This window comes from Poromitra crassiceps (assembly GCF_964638095.1).
Source record: "Poromitra crassiceps genome assembly, chromosome: 8".
In the NCBI taxonomy this organism is placed as follows: Eukaryota; Metazoa; Chordata; class Actinopteri; order Beryciformes; family Melamphaidae; genus Poromitra; species Poromitra crassiceps.
In genome coordinates this window covers 9,713,299-9,732,979 of record NC_139629.1, presented here as the reverse complement: position 1 = coordinate 9,732,979, position 19,681 = coordinate 9,713,299, and the positions used below count along the sequence as shown (strand labels likewise).

Sequence of the window (19,681 nt, the reverse complement as noted above, 5' to 3'; positions counted from 1 at the left end):
TCTGATTTGCTGATAAAGTCATTAATCATCATTATCTTGTTTGAGTTCCCAAATCTGATTTGGGAGTGTGTCCGATTTGGGAGTCTGCCACAAATCTGATTCTCAAGTCGGATCTGTGTGTCCAGACCTAAACAGCCTACTGTATCTGCATGGGTTGCTATGATAACGACGTGGGCGTCAGTAAATACGTACATTGGTGACGTGGTTTTCCTGCGCAGAAGCATCATGATGATGAGTTGCGATTGACATTCAAATCAGATTTGGTGGATCTGCGCGTCCGCACTGAAGTCACATCAGTCAAAAGCAGATTGGAAACTACCTCCATATGTGGTTTGGGACAAGTGACACAAATCAGACTTGGAGCATCCAGACTCATAAAACCAATCTGGATAAAGTCATTAATAGGTCACTAAAGTTCACAAATCAGATTTGGCCTCCTAGTCTGAACATGGCCTTAGTGACACAAAATTAACGACACTCACCCCAGGTGTTGAAGAGGCGGGACTTCCTGCATCTGTAAACCACTTCCTGTTGGCACTGCTCCGAGCCTGTGATGACGGCGCGAAGCTGCTCGGCCGAGGCGCTGTAGTTGAACTTCATCGTGTACGGCTTCCGGACAGAGGACCCCTGGACTCTGACTGGAGCTGTGCTGTTGTGGGTCACCACTGTCCACACCTTCTCCTCTGCAGACACAACCACATTCAACTGTTAGAACCCTGTCCACACCTTCTCCTCATATGCTGTTTGCATGAACCCTCTGTCCACACCATGGGCCACTAACCATTTTGAGAGCTAGCTGAGTTTGTGTTGTTAATTTCAAACTAATTGAAGCAGTCACGCACATCCAACAAAAATAAAGCAGAGCAGGTGCAGGAACCAAAAAATTATATACAAAGAAAAAAGGTGGTCCGCACACTGTAGGTCCCGCTATGCAGAGCTTCTTTTTCTTTGTTGTTAATCTCAGCAATTAATCTGTTTTATATTGAAATAATTGATCCATAGCATAGTTTCCCCCCATATTCTCACAACACATATTAAGACGAACATTTCACTCTCACTGCTCTCATCAACCATGTTTCTCAGTGAATAAGCTCTGATAAACCCACACTAGCAAAAGGCAGGCAGACAGAGCCTGCATTTTGGGCCGAAGCCGACCGACCACACACAGCACGCGGCAACGAGACGATGTGAGGTGGCGATGCTGGAAATAGGACAGTGGCGTGAAGCGTTGCAGGGGCGGCGTGCAGCTGTTTACATAGTTAATAATAGGGACGGCTGTTTTGACACGTGCTGTACTCCACCAGTGCTTTGGCTTTTAGAACCGACTGTCCACAACAGGGTAGCAAATTAGCGGGGGCTTGGGGCAAAATGCCCCCCTAAGAATTGCCCTTGGAATTGGGGCAATGGGGGCTTTTAAATGCCCCCATGAAATAAAGTTGAATACTTTCTGTATTTTAACATTATTCTGTATTTGCAAAGCGTGACTCGAAAATGGCCAGCTAGACATCCGTACGACCCCCGCCCCTCCTCCTCCTAACATTATTTAGCTCAGTGACAGGCAGCACAAGCTAGCTGGCCAGCTAGTTCACTCATGTTTTTGCCAAGTACAATAATAACATGCCAGACAATCAACAGATAGGAAATGGGGATCTTTAACTGTGATTGTTTATGAACTTTTAGAAATAACATATGCTTGGATAAGAGCCATTGATTGTTCTGTCATGCTACATAGGTGCAACTAAGGTATTTTCCAACATTTTATCAAATTGCCCTGGAAATGAGCCAAAATGCCCCCGAAATATATTTCACAGGGGCAAAATAGCCCTCGTTTAAAAAAGTGTATTTCCTACCCTGGTCCACACCTTCTCCTCCATATACAAAAGTGACATGGTCGCCGGACCACGGGCCAGTGCAACAGCTGTCAGTGGCAGGAGTGGTGCGGGAGCTGTCCAAGGTGCTGCAGCGCCCCCTGGAGCCAGAGGTCTGCCCGTCGCTGTCCCGGGTAATAGCCGTGTTTCCGTCGCCGCGGTGGGCTGGTGCCAGCGGGAATAAGCGGCCTATAGGAAACCTTCTCTAATCTGCCTGTGCCTGTGCTTGTGGTGGTCTATTTAACTGTGTCTCAGACCTTCCTTGCTGAATCTTGGAATTGCTTCATGTCCTGTCTACACTCCTGGTATCCTGAGCCGTCGTCTGCCTCCTCTGTGTGACAGTGTTTGCCAGCCCAGTCTACTGGAGCTCTAGTTTTCTGTTGATTTATCTCCTGCCGGGTGGCTATAGCCGGGCCAGTGTATCAGTATTCCCTGCCCTGTTTGGCAGAAGTCTTTTGTTGTTTTCTGTTACCTTTTGCAAAGTCCAGTAAAGAGACTTAAAGGGATAGTTCGGTTTGTTTGAAGTGGGGTCCTATGAGGTACTTTGAAGATTTGAAGATTTGAAGATACTACATTGGAGATTTCAGCAAAAAACAGGGTGTAAATTATGTATTTTCATGTCAAATTGGCATCTCAGGGCTAGTGGAGACTTTGATTATGCCAGGTGAGCAGTATAGAAGCATTTTATGTATTTTCTCTGTTGTTTTTTACGTTCTTGCTCATGGCCCCCTTCACACTCAGCAGACAGCTTTACTTGCGTGACGCGGCCAGTCTCCATTTCTCCAAACTGGGACCACACCGGCTGCATTCTACTGCATGTAGTCCACTGACTATATGCAAGTACCTCATACAACCCCACTTCAAACAAACTGAACTATCCCTTTAACTTTCAAATGGCGTTAACTGTTAGCATCATATGCTATCATGAACCCACTGTCCACACCTTCTCCTCTAAATACAAAACCACATAACTCAGGTTTAAAATATATTCGGTGCAGGCAACAAGGAATTCAGGAAACCAGCCTAAAGAACAGCCAAGTTTCAGGCTTCTGCCAAAAAAATAAATACGAATATTTGACCACATAATGCTTATTCTATCCGACCTCCACTGGCTCCTAATGAGTTTCTTTTTCTGGTGCTCATTGAGGGTCTGAGGTTTTCCTTTTTGGCCAGCGCAAGCGGGCCCTATATCTGGCTTTGTCCAGTCCAATTTGTGTGCCGATTTGAGTGCCGATGCTCATGTACGCTTTACGCTGGCCATATGCTAGGTTCCGACCTAGTCTTGTTCATTTATTGTTTCATAATGTGGGCCTTGTGAAGCCTGTAGAGAGACTGTAGCTGTGATTAAGGGCTATACACATCATCTTGACTTGGCTGTCTGCAGTAGTCATGTTTGTTTGGCCAAAAGTGTCAATAATCTGACTAGAAACAAAATGGACCACACAAGCTTATTGACTGCAGAGCCATATGATTACAGTCGATGTGAAACAGCGGTCTGTCATTTAGAAATAACCGACCTCAGCATGTGTTCATTGACAGCAGCTAACCAGAAAATGTAGCCTGAGGCCTGCTACATGCAACGCATGCGGTAACTTCTCGACCTTGGCGAACTGCCTGCTTACATTCTTTACACACACATGCAGCAGCTTCCTATAGACGTGCCCAAGGTAACACCTTATCAGCCAGTGTCTTATGAGGTCTTTGATGACATTGAGGCAGATGATGTCTGGCCATAAGATTAGCCCTTAGGAGGAGTATGGGAACAATATTGTGGGTTAAGGGTTGGGGACAATAGTCGTGTTTCCATTACCCTCAGAAATGCGCAAAATCTAAATATCGCAATAGAAAGTGGGTAATGGAAACACGTAAATTTCGAAAAATCTCCCAAATATCGCAAAAAGTTTTTGCGCTCTCATGAGGTGGTTTTTCAGACGTGTCGATATAGCAGTTTATCGCAAAAGTGTAATGGAAACGCATTTTTCGCATTTGCATGTCATGTGACCCATCTTCTCATTTGGAAAAGGAGCGGAAAATGAAAGGAAAATGAGGGAGAAAGGGTTCGATAAACCGTGGCAAAACCTCCGCAGCAAGTGGAAAACTTTTAAGCAACGCTACCTAGCAGAAAGACGAGTGTTGTGCAAAAGTGGAGCCGGGGAAAATAGATCATGTTTAATGACAGAAACGGTCCATGGTGACAGGCTGCCTGTCTGTGTGCGCGCAGTTGTAGGCTACCTTTTTTCCTCTGCCTCTCGCGCTCACTGCATTCACCGCAGCCAGCAACATGTTCTTTTGAATTGATAATCAGGCTCGTTTATATGCGTTGTAACTTCATGTGGTGATTTGCATTGACCATTGGTTGGATTTGAGCATGCTGGGGACGGGATTTGGGGCAGATCCCCGTGCATAATCACTGTGGCAGCTGCTGCAACGGGGAATTGCGTTCAGGTGTGTGCGCCGTCACTCAAACTCAACTTCAATGGAAACGCCTACAAGTCGCAATTGTACATTGTCGAAGTTGTAGAAATATCGCAATTATTTTGCGAAAAACTGTAATGGAAACACAGCTAATGATGGATATGGTGAACTTACCTGTCATGTTGCAGTAGACCTGCGTGGGCCCCAGGGGGCACTATATGGTGAACTCACCTGTCATGTTGCAGTACATCTGCATGGGCCCCAGGGGGAACTTATATGGTGAACTCACCTGTCATGTTGCAGTAGACCTGCGTGGGCCCCAGGGGGCACTATATGGTGAACTCACCTGTCATATTGCAGTAGACCTGCGTGGGCCCCAGGGGGCCACTCCCATCTGGATCAATGGAGTAGAAGCCCGAGGAGCTGCCAATCAGCTTGTAGGCCTCGCAGGACGGCTCATAGATGGCTGGAAGGGAAAAAATACAAATACAGTATAAGGTAAAAGGTTAGCTACCAGATGAGAAATGAGATACCATAGTGCGTTTGGCATATAATAATACTAATAACAACAACACAAGAGTATTTCAGGCATGAGAAAAAATAGTGTGTATTTTCATAACTCATATAACAGATTAAAGGTGCTATGTGTAACATTTCTACATCGACAAATCATTATTACCGTATTCATTTTGAAACATAAGTATAATTACCAGGGGCCGGTTGCACATAGCACCTTAGGTTAAGATTGTCCTTGGAGTCCGAGTCAAGGCGTCCATAAAATAAAATTGCTTGCACAAAACACCCTTAAATCTTGTGCTTATGTTTGTTAGGTGTGCTGTGAGGCTGGGGGATTTACGTGCGGATACTTGATGTCCAAGGCACACTTGGTAGACTGAAGTCTCGATAACTAGGAACGCTGTAGCACTTGATAGCTGAGTCTGCAAGGTTCGAAGATGGGAACTGTTGCAGAGGGTTGCCGTGAGATCAATCTATGAAAAACTGCAGAGGACCTGCAAAGCACACCTTTATAGGTCCCGAATATGACATCACACTGCATTGTGACATCATCAGTGATGACATGATCAGCGTCCAGTGACGTAGTCAGATAGTGATGTAGTCATGACATCATCTAACAGTTCGTATTCATGGGGAGATGTAGGTATGACATCATCTAACAATGTTTTCCTTAAAATGTTTAACCTTAAGGGTGTTTTGTGCAACCGATTTTATTTTATGGACACCATAAATCGGACTCTAAAGCTGCGTTCACACCGACCTATTAAAGTTTTTCGCTGGCATCGAGTTTACATACAAAGTCAATGCAAAATGCAAAAATCGCTGGGCGTCCGAGCGACAGAGACAGAGCGATAGGGAGAAAATTTGCTCGTCGCCCGAGATGAAATATCCCAACTCGAGTGAAATTACGCTGGCATCAGTCGCTCGCTGTTCAACGCTGATTGGCTGCCGTGTGAGAGTGAGTCAAAGATCACACTGGCTTGGAACAAACCGCTGGTTTATTGTGTGGCAACAAACCGCATTGACAGCTGATTGACAGGCTGACAGCTGACATGAAGTGAAGTCTGTACTACCGGTATAGAGCTCCGGTTAGGAGCACGCTGATAGGCTTAGCTTGTAAACAACTACGGTGGCTCGTAGTGGACAAATATCATGACATTGCGTAACGTTATTAGCCCCCAGATGTCCGTCAATTATTGTGCCTGTTGACGAGCGATTTAAACAGAGCGACAGAGCGATTCCAAAGGGTTGAATCAAGCGACAGAGAGAAAAATAAATATCTCGGTGTGAACACAGCTTAAGGAAAATCAAAATGTATCCCGTTGAGAACGTGTGAAAAGGAATGCCTGCTGTCAAGGCTTATTTTAAATGGTTCAACGGGTTCAAGTGCAACATGTGAAGAAAGGTGTGATTTCAAAGTGTGAAATTGGGCGTCATGAGAGTGAACGCTCGAACAGATGGTTTCTTCGGCTGTGCTAGACATTGTGATGGTGATGAATCGATGACGTGCGCGGGGCAGGGCGGCAACTAACCGTTGTGACAGGTCGCCCCGGAGTAGCCCGTTCCCGAGCAGTCGCAGGAGAAGGAGCTCCAGGACTGGGAGCACTGGCCACCATGTTCGCACAGGTTAGGAAGGCATCTGGAAAGAAATCATCCTCCATGAAACTAGTGACTATTTCACCATCGACTGAATGTTTAAAACAAGTCGGAATACTGTATACATTCTGGAAATGTAGATTATAAGTCAAGTCTATGTCATTAATGTCAATTGTCAAAAGTCTAAATGTAGAACAGCAAGTCAAGTCAAAACAAATCAAGAGGCCAGTATCAATTTAATGTCTTAAAGAAAACTAAATATCTGGGACTTTTCAACGCAATAGGTTTTAACGTTAACAACTTTGTAACAGCATCACTATTGATTTCTATCATCAGTTTCAATTCAGTGTCACTTCATACAAAATCAGAAAACAGAATTAAATTATGTCGTCTGCTTGAACAAATCTCATCACTTCCACTCCAAGTCATTTTTACACAAACACACGATCTCAAGTCAAGACTTGAGAAACATTTTCAAGTCATCAAAGTACAAGTCAAGTCTCAGCTCATCTCTGCAAGTCAAGTTTCAAGAAATTAAAAGTCAATTGAGTCTGACGTGAGTTCAGGTCATGTAACTTGAGTTCACACCTCTATAGTGTTAGGATTAGAGTTAGCCTAAGCTTTGCCAAAACCTCTCAACATTTGAACTGAACCTGTTGGGTCCAAATGTGATAAGCAATGCATATTGTTATATTAATATATCCAGATCTTCAGCAATATTGACAGTAACAGTGAGCATACAGTACACATGAGACAGAGGTAAGTTGAGCTATCTGATTAGTCACACACCTTGTGCTCCATCTATGCTAATCCATAATTGAAATGGAACTGGAAAATGGGATATGTAGTTGTTGATAATATAAGCACAAGGACATTATGCGCCTGATCAACTTCCCTCTTCCCCAGCTGCAGAGAAACCAAATACTTGCATGGCAACCTTTTTAAATGTCTACATTAAAAAGGCTAACTTGATTTCTTCAACTAGGAATCTTGCGCGCTACACGTGCTCGATTCCTAGGGTGGAGACTCTGGAGATGATGCGCCATGGCTGCAGTTATGGAAATCGCCCACTCCTCTGGCTCTCAAAATCGTGACTGACAGACAGACAGACAAACAGACAGACAGAGAGACACCGCCCACCCACCTAGGCGCCATCGTACAACTGTGTGCCATTGGCTCATACTACATCACAGTTGCTCGAGTGACATCACTGATGACATCACAAGTGCCTGAGCTGTGGTGCCACTTGTCCTCTTCTTCCCCACAACTTATAAAGCCTCAGCCAGGAAGGATTTATTACATGGAGACTCGGGTTCAATTCCCGGCAGCAGTGCTTCCGGCTTAGTCAGACGTTCCTATACAGACACAATTGGCAACTGTCTGTGGGTGGGAAGCTGGTGAGGTATGGGAGGCGGTAATGCAACATAAAGGATGCCAACTGCCGTACAACACCACAGAAGAAGAAGCAGGATTTATTACATCACTGATGACATCACAATTGATCGAGTGACATCACTGATGACATCACTGATGACATCACAATTGCTCGATTGACATCACTGATGACATCACTGCAGCCACAGACACAACTTATCCAATTTTAACTAAGATATTATGTACATAATAAATGTAATGTGTAGAGCTTATTATCTGGGTGGACAGAGGGCATATTCATTTTCTGCAAAAGCCACCAGCCAGGCACAAAAAGGCCGAGTGAAATGCCCCATTGGCTCTGAAAAGAAACTTTGACTCTAAGTGCCTTCTTAAATTTCAGAATGATCAGCCACTCAGGCCCACATACATTATAGATTCCAGCCTCCTTTATTGTAGCCAATCCCATGGGAGAGTAGCTTTAGTAGGAGCCGCAGTGACAACACAGCCACTCTAATTCCCACTCAGCTGTTAAAGACTTGGATGGCAGTGGATTGTTTAACAGGCACTATCCCAGGTGCTGATTTAATTATTCCTGTGCCGTTCCTCCTCACACACTTAGCGGGGGGAGAGCGACTCACTAAACTAGAACAGCCGACATGCAACATGTTCACTGGGCTAATAAAGAGGTCAGTGAAGTTTTAGCACTTAAACAATAAGAAACGCCCTTCAGCCAAAAGCCATCATCTCAGAGGAGATAGCAATTAGTGCCCCCACCCAGGACAAAAGCCATTGGTTTCAGAAGGTGGAAGTTCTACTTTCAGCTGTTTCTATGGGTGAGTAGAACTCACTATAATACATGGACTTAATGGGCATGACTAATGAAGACTTTGAATATTCTTTGCTCTTTGAGCTCTTGATGTAAGATTTAATTAGTCTGGTCAAAACCATCCTGATAACGTGACCTCACAATCTGTTTCGCTCTACTTAGCCTATCAGTCTGGACTTCAGCTGCCCCCAGACATTTGCTTCAGCCAATCAGCATTGCCGAATCCAATCCAAATCCACTCGGCATAGGGTGACCAGATGTCCCGCATTGTGCGGGACTGCACAGCATTTTCAAGATTTTTCAAGCGTCCCGCAAATTGAGACGTTGTCCCGCATTTTGATCGTCTTGTTCCAGTTTTCAAATGCGCGTTTCTAAAGTCTGGTTTATGAAGGCTGTGTGTGGTCTGTGGAGAAAGCAGGGAGAGAAAGCTGTCATGACGGGGCGGGCTATGTCTGATGTCACATGTCAATCAAACTGGAGCGGGTACACGAGGTCCTGGGATCAAATCAAAATAATGCAGGCAACCGGTTAGGGTACGCCCACACACCACCACAACACGGAAAAGAACAACGAGTCGATTTGACGCTGCGCGCGGAATATGAAACATGGAAAGAGAAAGGGAAGAAACTGCGACTACAGCCAAGAAAAGGAGATGCAGCTACAATAAGGACTGGACCACTATTTACCCATGGGTGAAACCAGTGCAAGGCGATTCTCAGAGAGTGTTTTGCGACGTTTGCCGAAGTGATTTTTCAGTTGCACACGGAGGTGAATACGATGTGAAACGACAAACGACACAAACAATGCGAGACTCACAAGAAACGTGTTGCTCAAAAGGAGGCTTTCCAGTCTATGGATACGTTCATACTGAAACCCAAACAGGATTCCAACACAGATAAGGTAACAGCAGCTGAAATAACTACCATTTACCACACTGTGCAACACTGCCACTCATACAGGTCAGAAGACTGTGGCAGTAAGCTAACAGCTGTCTGTTGTTTGAGAAAGTACAGGCAGGACAAACCCTTTTGAAAGCACTTTAAGTACTAGGCTACTTGAAAGAACAGTTCTAAGCCTTGACTGTTCTGTTTTATTGTAGGCTACACAGTTTAGTCAGGTCAGGTGTGTAGAAGCACTGTGAAACTTAAGCTTCATGCTTACTGTGTTTATGGAACGTAAAGTTGCATTTAAATAAAATACATTTGTTAAGTTGTTATTTGCATAGTCTATATTATGTGCTACTGAATCAACCTGAGGGCAAAGTATAGAGATGTTATGAGCTAAGGGCAGAATAGAAACGTTTATTTTTTTTAAGTTAGAGACATTTATATCAACATTTTAGACTACATTGATGCATTGGTAACGCGTCCCACATTGTCCCACACAAACATACTCTTTGTCCCACATTTGGCTAGTTGGGATCTGGTCACCCTAACTCGGCAGAATGGAGAAAACATCTTTTCTGGCGAGAAACTCTGCTGGTGCTGTTCTTGGTCATGTTTAACTTGTTGTTACTGAGTCTTATTTCTGCAACAACTGCACTGCTGTGCACAACGGCTGTGTTTACACTATAACGTCAACCGCTCATTGCTTCAGGACTTTTGGCAGCGGCGTTCCTGATTGGCCGCTTACATTGTCAACTATGCTGCAGTCCCTGATTGGCCTATGGATTTTGTGATTCCTGGAAATCGCTGGGGGGGCGGGCTGGAGACCAGACTGATCTGTGACACGAAACAGAATGGCCTTTCGAGACACTACGATTTCTAGGTTTATGCAGATTGTCCAGTGATGTCACTGATTTGGAACACCTGCTTTGTAGATTATACACTGAGATGATGTGATATTTTAATCTGAAGAAGGCAATATGGGAAAAAAAGTCGATTTATGAAATAACCTATTGCATTGGAGTTGAGTGTGGCTCTCCCCCCCCCCCCCCCCCCCCTGCCTATCCAGCAGCAGAGGAACCCTGTTGTCAGTGCCTAAGCATCCTGTGTGAAGGGGACAGATAATGGCTAATGAGAACACAAGGCTAGTAGGTTGTAGAATGCTGAGAGTTGCTGAGTTCCAAATATAAACCTGAACACAGCAGGAGCACTCCTACTGCTTCTGTCTCAAACACAACAGGGTAGGAACTCCATGAAAAGTCAAAGCCAGTCACAGAGTCGACATGTGATTTTATCGCCCACTGTTTCTGTTACAGAAGTTTTGACAAAATTGAGAATGAAGCTTATTAGAACACACAGAACACAAGCAGCACCTAATTTAAAAGGTAATACTTAACTTGTTGAAAACACATTATGTAACAGAGTCTGGTGAAAGTGATAACAAGTAGACAACCGTGAAGTCGTGCAAATCATTAAAAACAAAGTTCTAAAGAAAACAAGCAAGTTTAGATGTCGAAGAACCCACTCAATATAAAAACAACAGTTTGTGAACAAAACAGGCTTGTTCCAGCCAGTTTCTTCAACAACTTTATGGGCGATTTTCTCAGAAGGAGTACCAACATTCATATAAGCAGATCTTCAATTATTTTCAGATTTCAATGTATGACACGTCATTTGAAAGCTTACAATCTGCACTTTGATCATCTGTAAAAAACTGAAGAATGACCATGCCCTACTTGTTACCTAAAACACCACTCCCTGTCACATACTGTATACTGTTACTGTCACATATACTGTAGAAGCTATGGTGCAAATCTCCACTAACACGGAATAATTCTCTGACTCAAAACATCATTCCTATCACTTCAATTTGAAGTTATTAAATGTATTCCTTGATCCTGCAAACACACCCTCAAGATTTGGAATCGAGTTATGGCTAAAAGAGAGAGAGGGAGAGAGAGAGAGAGAGAGAGAGAGAGAGAGAGAGAGAGAGAGAGAGAGAGAGAGAGAGAGAGAGAGAGAGAGAGAGAGAGAGAGAGAGAGAGAGAATAATGATAATCATCTAATGGCAGGAATGGCACCAAAATGACTCAGTTTTTCTTTGGCTCAAGGCCTATCTGTCCACCAAGTTGCAAGGAAATCCGTTCATACTTTTTCAGATATTCTGCTGACAGACAGACTACTGGTGGATGAAAATAAAAACACGTTGGCTGAGGTATTAGTAAATGCATGTCCAAGGCTCGTCTTGCAAATGGTGACACTTATATTGGGCTGACGTGTGTTTCTATCATTATTTGCAGCCAATCTAAGTGTGTTGATTAGCTTATTTCTGAGACGGCTCTATCACACATTGACTCAAATAGAACAAAGAGAGAGATGTTGTGACAGCTGGTGGATTTTTTGTCATCAACACTTGACCGCTGTATGTTTAAAGGCACTATGTGTAAGATGTTCCTCACACTGGAGCTGTAACATCAAAACGTAAACACATCTATAAAACGCATAGCCATGGCTTCCCATGCTAGCCTAAACACAACGCATTGCTCTGATATAGCGTCTGCTATCTACCCTATGCAACCCCCGGACACTCTTCTGCCATCGAGACATGCATAGCGAGGCCACACAGCCGACATTGCGCATTGTAAACACAGACCAGGAAATACACAGTGCCAAACCGCAATACAAACAGAGACTAACCTTATTTTCACAGCCATGGCCGCTTTATTTCCTCAGTCACAGTCACGGCTTGATCCAGTGTTATGCTGTCAAGCCTCGCTGGGTCGCTCTCTCTCCATTTATAAATGCGGAAAAGAGCTAAATCCACAGAAACGAAGCAGCTTCGGCGCGAGGAAGCAACAGAGCCTGTTTTCATAGCTCAGAGAGGGGGCGTGGCTTCTTTCACTGCTTTCAACACAATATCTCGCATGCCGCTCTAGATATAATAATAGTCTTTTGTGGACATCTAGTAGTGCTGAATCTTACACACAGTGCCCTTAAGATCAGTAGAACCTTCTGTGGGAAACTGAATTCCCAATCCGGAGGTAATTGTCATACCTGTCATGGATGCCACACGTGTCAAACTGAAGCTCGTTGTAGTTTCCCAGCATGCCTTGCTGGACGTGATTGAGGCTCATTGGCTGGCTGTTGATGGACACGAGCCGCATACACCCCTGGAAGGCCAGCGTGGGGTTCTTACAGTAGGAGGCCACCGTGGGCGAGGGACAACCTGATGAAACACAGCAGGCGCTTTTTACAGTATGGAATCCAACATCTGTGAAAACAGCTTCGGCCAAATTAATGCAACAAAAAAAGGCGTGCAAAATAAGTTGAGGTTTGTGTGCGCTGGATAGCGGCAGTCCAGAAAACCTCGAACCAAAACAATATAAACGGTGTGCTTGTGCCGCTTTAAACATGTGTAATGGGAAACCAGCGACTAAAAGCAGAGAGAGCAGAATAAAAAATAAATAAAAAAAGACCAAGACTCCATTATGCAAGTTGAGGTCTTAAAAGCAGCTTAGTGAAATACCAGCTATCAGAAGATTGAAGATTTACATGGCAAGTTCTGGGAAGCTCAAGTTTGTAGTGATGTATTAAGTCAATCTCTGCTTAAGCGGCACCTTGAATTTAAAGAAGCGCTAAGATGCAGTAGCCAACTTGTGAGATATCAACTTGCAATTTGGACTGCATTTGCTGGACTGGAATTTAAAGTTGCACACAGTTTCGGTCACCTACGCTGCAACACATCCATTACATTACATTACATTACGTCATTTAGCAGATGCTTTTGTCCAAAGCGACTTACAATATCACAATTTGTCAACAGTACAGAAAACAACTATGCAACACAATCAATGACAGCTAAGATATTTTGATTGACTAGCACCATGTAGGAAGTAGTTTGAGAAGGAATAAGTAACATGTAGCATTTGTAGGTTTGGGAAGGATTATTTTTTTTTTTTTTAATTAAAAGATGTTAGTTCAAGAAGGGCCCAGGTGTAGCCTGAAAAGGTGAGTTTTTCGTCTCCCTGCCGAAAGATTGGCAGTGTGCTCCATCCTCACACGAGATTTATTTTCAGACTGAGAAATGGTATTTGTGTGAAAACAATTGGACAGATCTGCCACAGGGACGAGATAATATCATCTGTTTTCAGTGCAGTTTCACGCGACATAAGGTTGCTCTCACGGCACTCGGTTCAAGATAATGTCACTCTAATCCAGATGGCTGTTGAAACAAGCTGTTTTGCACTTGGAAAAAAGTAAGTTACCTCATCTCATTGGCAGATTTCTGTTCACGACTTCAGTAATAGCATCATCATCGGTGTATCATGGGTGTATGTGCAATGGTGTAATGTTGTATTGTTAAACTGTATGTATGTACTGTATGCAGCTGGCTCTTACTCTGAAACAAATTTCTCTATAGGGAGACAAAATAAAGAAACCTTGAACCTTGAATATAAAATGTGAGGACTGTACATTGTCCATGTCCTGACCTCCAAAGTAGATGTTGGCCACCGCATCCAGGTCCTCCTCCAGCTCAATAGTGGAGGCTGCTTCATTATCCAGAGTCAAGGTGATCTGGAGATTCCTTGTGTCGAGGCTCACAGAATGCCACAGTCCATCGTTCACTTTATGTCCTGATGGAAAATAGTCCAAGTCAATTCTCGAGTGCGATTGAAGTAACTGATGAATATATCTGCAAAGGGCGCATATATATTCTACATTTAGATTTAAACTCGGATCATTATTTTGGTGAGAGTGAGAGACTTTGGATCAGACACACCAGAGATTCCTTTCGGGTCCATTTCATATTTTCATTGCCATGATCAAATAAACACACTAATCACTTGGCCGTAATTAAATTGTTGTGCTTCCTTCCTCAGTGAAGCCCAATGGCAAACCACAGAGGTGCAAGTACACAGGCCGTAACTGTCAAGGGCATCCAAGCTGTGTCTGTCTGCAGTTTGTCAACAATCCCCTCTGTGCTTGCCATCTGGTGGAGGGGCGAGAGGCAGCTTCCCAGCTAGCAGAATTGCCATTCACTACAATTAAATACGCTGGCTGTCAGACAGTTATAGTCTGAAGCAAACAGAGAGACAGTGTGCCATGCGAGTGAGCGAGCGCCACCTCAGAAAAAGCTCCAGCGACGCAACAGATGGACGATGACCTCCGTTTGTTCTTGATCACATCTGGACATTGTTGCAGGATATGATCAGTCCCACAGGAGCTCACTGACGCCGCTCTAGAATAACTGCCTCGCGACGCCAGGGAAAAAATGACTAAATCCATATCCATGCATTATTCATACTTCTATTGTGGGCAAAAAATGGACTAAACCAAACATTTATCTCGCTGGGGAACTAGGGGGCGAGCCCCCGGCTGACTGAAATTGGCTGACTACTAACAGCAGCTGCATTTAAATGCACAGAGAGTCCTGACCTTAACCCAATTAGCCAGTAACCTGGTTTTGGGTGGACATAATGCATCATAACCAGGGTTAGAATAGGCTTACTCGCATATTAAACCATTTACTCTGGCATGAAATTACTGCGTTAGGGGTAAATTGTGATGATGGCAAGAACTATCTACTATTGCTATTACTATTGGATCATCATTTGTTCCCTCTGATTCCCCTGAAGTAACCTACTGTACTGCTCAGTCAGAAACTGCTCAGTCAATTAACCTACTGTACTGCTCAGTCAATTAACCTACTGTACTGCTCAGTCAATTAACCTACTGTACTGCTCAGTCAATTAACCTACTGTACTGCTCAGTCAATTAACCTACTGTACTGCTCAGTCAATTAACCTACTGTACTGCTCAGTCAATTAACCTACTGTACTGCTCAGTCAATTAACCTACTGTACTGCTCAGTCAGAAACTGCTCAGTCAATTAACCTACTGTACTGCTCAGTCAATTAATAGAATATTGTGTTTCATGGGTTCACGGAAGCCGATTAACCTGAATGAGACATTTACCTCCAGTATGTACAATAGCCACGTTCCGCCAGGCATGTGAACAGTGGCAGATTATCATTATGGGGGTGGTTGAATCAAGACAAGTGATTAAAACAGATTCTGAATCTGAATTGGTGGCTTTGAATGTATACTGTGGAGTTTTATTGGATTTAATATCTATGTGCTGTATCTATTTGCTTACACTACAGACTGGCATAACGTGGGAGTTAATAATAGTCTTTTAATGTAAGAAAACACTGACAGGCTTGTACCTTGAGTGAACTCATGCTAATAAAGTTCAACAAAGCTTAGCGGTTAACATAAACGCAACTGTAGATGTAAATAATGAGTCATGCAAATTTGATTACATTAAATAGGACAGAAATGAATTCAATATTTGCTTGCGCTTTTAAATGAAGCAGATAGGGAAAATAAACTTAAGAACCAGTCATACCATTCTTGTCTTTTTATTATTATTAGGCTGCTATTATTATTATTATTATTATTATTATTATTATTATTATTATTATTATTAACAACACGTCTATTATCAGCTACCTGCCTGTTAAGCCGGGAGCAACAGGAGGCCGAGGTGACAGACCAGCTAGCACGGCTAAAGTTCAGTCCCCCCCGCAGCAGATGCATAGGCATACACGCGCTGTGCTCGTCAACTGAGGACTCAGCCCGGGGTTGACAACGCTGCAGCACGCCTGACGCAGACCTCGCTGTCCTATGGGCAACTACTGTAGCCTACTGTACAAGTCTGCAAGTTAGCAACTACTGTAGCCTACTGTATGAGTCTGCAAGTTAGCAACTACTGTAGCCTACTGTACGAGTCTGCAAGTTAGCAACTACTGTAGCCTACTGTACGAGAGTCTGCAAGTTAGCAACTACTGTAGCCTACTGTACGAGTCTGCAAGTTAGCAACTACTGTAGCCTACTGTACGAGTCTGCAAGTTAGCAACTACTGTAGCCTACTGTACGAGTCTGCAAGTTAGCCTACTGTACGAGTCTGCAACTTAGCAACTACTGTAGCCTACTGTACAAGTCTGCAAGTTAGCAACTACTGTAGCCTACTGTACGAGTCTGCAAGTTAGCAACTACTGTAGCCTACTGTACGAGTCTGCAAGTTAGCCTACTGTACGAGTCTGCAAGTTAGCAACTACTGTAGCCTACTGTACAAGTCTGCAAGTTAGCCTACTGTACCAGTCTGCAAGTTAGCAACTACTGTAGCCTACTGTATGAGTCTGCAAGTTAGCAACTATTGTAGCCTACTGTACGAGTCTGCAAGTTAGCCTACTGTACGAGTCTGCAAGTTAGCAACTACTGTAGCCTACTGTACGAGTCTGCAAGTTAGCCGGGGATGATGATTGGACTTCAGCCAAGAGTATTTCTGGCACGCACTGTATGAATGATGTACATTTCCCAATTTCCTATCTCAGCGGTGCAAACATTTTTAGTCAGGCTCCCTTTTTACCATGCCTGGAAACATGTTTATATTTTTGACTTGCAGTGACGTGCAGTGCCACTGCTATAATTACACAAATCAAACCCAGAGTTCCACTTTGTCACACACATTAAAAACGGCGTCCGTTTGCGTGCTAGATATAACGTGTCCTGTCTATTCTTAGATATTTATTCCTGCATGGTTCTGTGGTTTTCACTAAACCGTAGCCTGTGTGGCCTGTAGTCTCACCAGTGGAGACCTCCGATTTCTGCTGGCCAGAGGTGTGCAGGGTGAGGCGGAGGCGGCTGCTGCTGATCAGCAGCTCCAGTCTCTGGGGCTCCGGGTTCAGCTGGGTGGAGAGCAGCAGCCCGTCCGAGTTCCACGTCCTGAACTGGAAACGGACGGAGAAACCCCCCATGGCGGCTGCCGCCGCCGGCAGCATGAGGAAGCTGCTGCTGGAGCTCAGGAAGGTGGAGGCCACCAGCTGAGGTTCCGAGCACGAGAAGGTCACGTTGCCCTGGAGAGCGAGAGGGAACGACAGTCACCTTGCCCCAGTCAAGATCAACATATTACAAGAAGGTTAATTAAGATTAAGAATGCAGTGTTAATCTGACATTGTGATCCACGCCGCCAAATCCTCCCTCTCTTTGAGAGAGAGAGAGAGAGAGGAGATAGGGAGAGAGAGAGAGAGAGAGAGAGGAGATAGGGAGAGAGGGAGGGAGAGAGAGAGAGAGAAAGGAGATAGGGAGAGAGGGAGGGAGAGAGAGAGAGAGAGGAGAGAGAGAGAGAGGAGATAGGGAGAGAGAGAGAGGAGAGAGAGAGATGAGATAGGGAGAGAGAGAGAGAGAGAGGAGATAGGGAGAGAGAGGCAGAGATCTATTGTGGGCAAAAATGAACAAAACCAAACATTTATCTTGCTGGGAGGCGAGGCTAAGAGAGTTCTGACCTTAACCTGGTTAGCCGCTAACCTGGTTTTGGGTCGACACATCAGAACCGGGTTAGACAGCCCAGCCGTCAGAATAAAATATCTGCACCGTACGTTTCTGCAATCCACAGAAATGTAGAATACGGTATGAACATTACTGAACCAAAATATGTTGCATATCACATTTCTAGGTATGTGAATATTAGTGTTATACACATCGTGGAGTGTAACGACTAGCAATAAGTAATTCCAATTATTACTGGGCTAGTCGGAGAAAACCACTGATTTTGCGGATTGTTTTTTCAGGACGGTATAGGACGAATCAGCGTGACGTCACTTGACACCCAGAAATGCGGAAGCCCGCAGCAGTTAATAGGATGAGTTGTGCCAAACAAACGTTAATATCTCAAAAACTATACATCACATCGCTTATAATTTGACATTCTGAGAGAGCAGAAGTAGCTCAAGAGTTTGATGTATAATCTCATGTTAAAGTTGTGTGAACTGTCGCAGTTTTGTAAAATGTAAACAGAGTTAGCTGGCTAGAGTCAGACACTCACGCCTCGCGCCATGCACTTGGGCTCCATAGGGTTCCATTGCCGTTGTCACCCAGTGACGCGGTTTGTTTACCAAAATGCTGCTCGGCTGATCCCTCGTATAAAATTCCCACGGCCCCGAGGTAAAAATCACCAATCACCACACGTCCCCTGAGAGAGAGACCTCCCCTGCTAATGAAGAGAGAGAGAGATTGAGTCCCACATTAAATGGGCTGCTGTGGCATGGAAACATCTCGCTCCTTTCGTTTTTTGCTGTCTGTGCAAACTCATTGGCATCGTAATTTTTCCCCCCCCCTACGTGTTAGAAGGAAGCAACACTGCACACGCTGCACACGCTGCGCACACACTGCACACGCTGCACACACTGCACACGCTGCACACGCTGCAAACGCTGCACACGCTGCACACGCTGCACACGCTGCAAACGCTGCAAACGCTGCACACGCTGCACACGCTGCAAACGCTGCACACGCTGCACACGCTGCACACGCTGCACACACTGCAACACACTGCACATGCTGCACACGATCGCAGGGTATCACTGTAAACAGCCTTAACCAGAGTACGGCCGATAGTCGAGTTCCTCCCTGCATGTAAACACAGCCGGCGAGCGGAGAGGAGAGGAGGGGAGAGAGGGAGACAGACGGAGGGGATATTGAACTGGGCCGGTATGGACTCTGGAGGGAAGTGGGTTGAATGTCAGTGCCATGTGTGCGGGGGGGGACTCCCAGGGACAGGAGAGTGAGTAGAGAGGACATGAGTTCCTGGACCGGTGGAAAGGTCAACACAGCGCTGGGTGGAACACATCATCGATCCCGGTGACAGGCAGGTGAAAACGGGCGAGGAGTGACGGCTTAGAGAAACCATCATGGGGGGACTCTCGAGCGGAAGGAATAACTTATTGGCGCTAAAGGCCGCAGTGTACTCGCATGCATGGGCACGTACGTGCAAACAAAGCAACACGCTTTCTTCGGACTCTGCGGTGTGAACGAGTGGAGTTGTTCACAGGTCGGCCCACGCGGTCTGCAGTTTGGTCGAAAATATCACGGATGATATTTGTGCCCTGTGGAAAAGTGTCTGCGTTTCCGTTTCCAGGGTCTATCTCTAACATTCTGTGGTCAACACTTGTAAATGAAGTTTAGAGGCTCGACTTGTTGGGTTTGTTAGAGGAACCTCTGCACCCTGTGATTGGTCGAATACCATCTAACTTAATTCTTTGGAAGATGACAACTTCCTCTGGCCAAATTTTAACGGGCTGAAGTACAGCCTGGAGTCTCTGGAGCATTCGAAGATTGTGGAAGAGATAGACTGGCTTGAG

At 44.8% G+C, this 19,681-nt stretch overlaps 1 protein-coding gene across 1 annotated transcript in view; it reads right to left on the bottom strand.

Annotated features, from left to right (window-relative positions):
• LOC310781154 (contactin-associated protein-like 5) overlaps positions 1-19,681 on the bottom strand; it is a gene marked incomplete at its 5' end in the record, with an annotated part of 138,645 nt that overhangs the window by 35,417 nt on the left and 83,547 nt on the right. The window contains 6 exons of the mRNA XM_083641697.1: positions 483-683; positions 4,630-4,749; positions 6,332-6,438; positions 12,534-12,705; positions 13,970-14,113; positions 17,131-17,398. Coding sequence (XP_083497823.1) covers positions 483-683; positions 4,630-4,749; positions 6,332-6,438; positions 12,534-12,705; positions 13,970-14,113; positions 17,131-17,398 — 1,012 coding nt within the window. The remainder of the gene's footprint in view (positions 1-482; positions 684-4,629; positions 4,750-6,331; positions 6,439-12,533; positions 12,706-13,969; positions 14,114-17,130; positions 17,399-19,681) is intronic.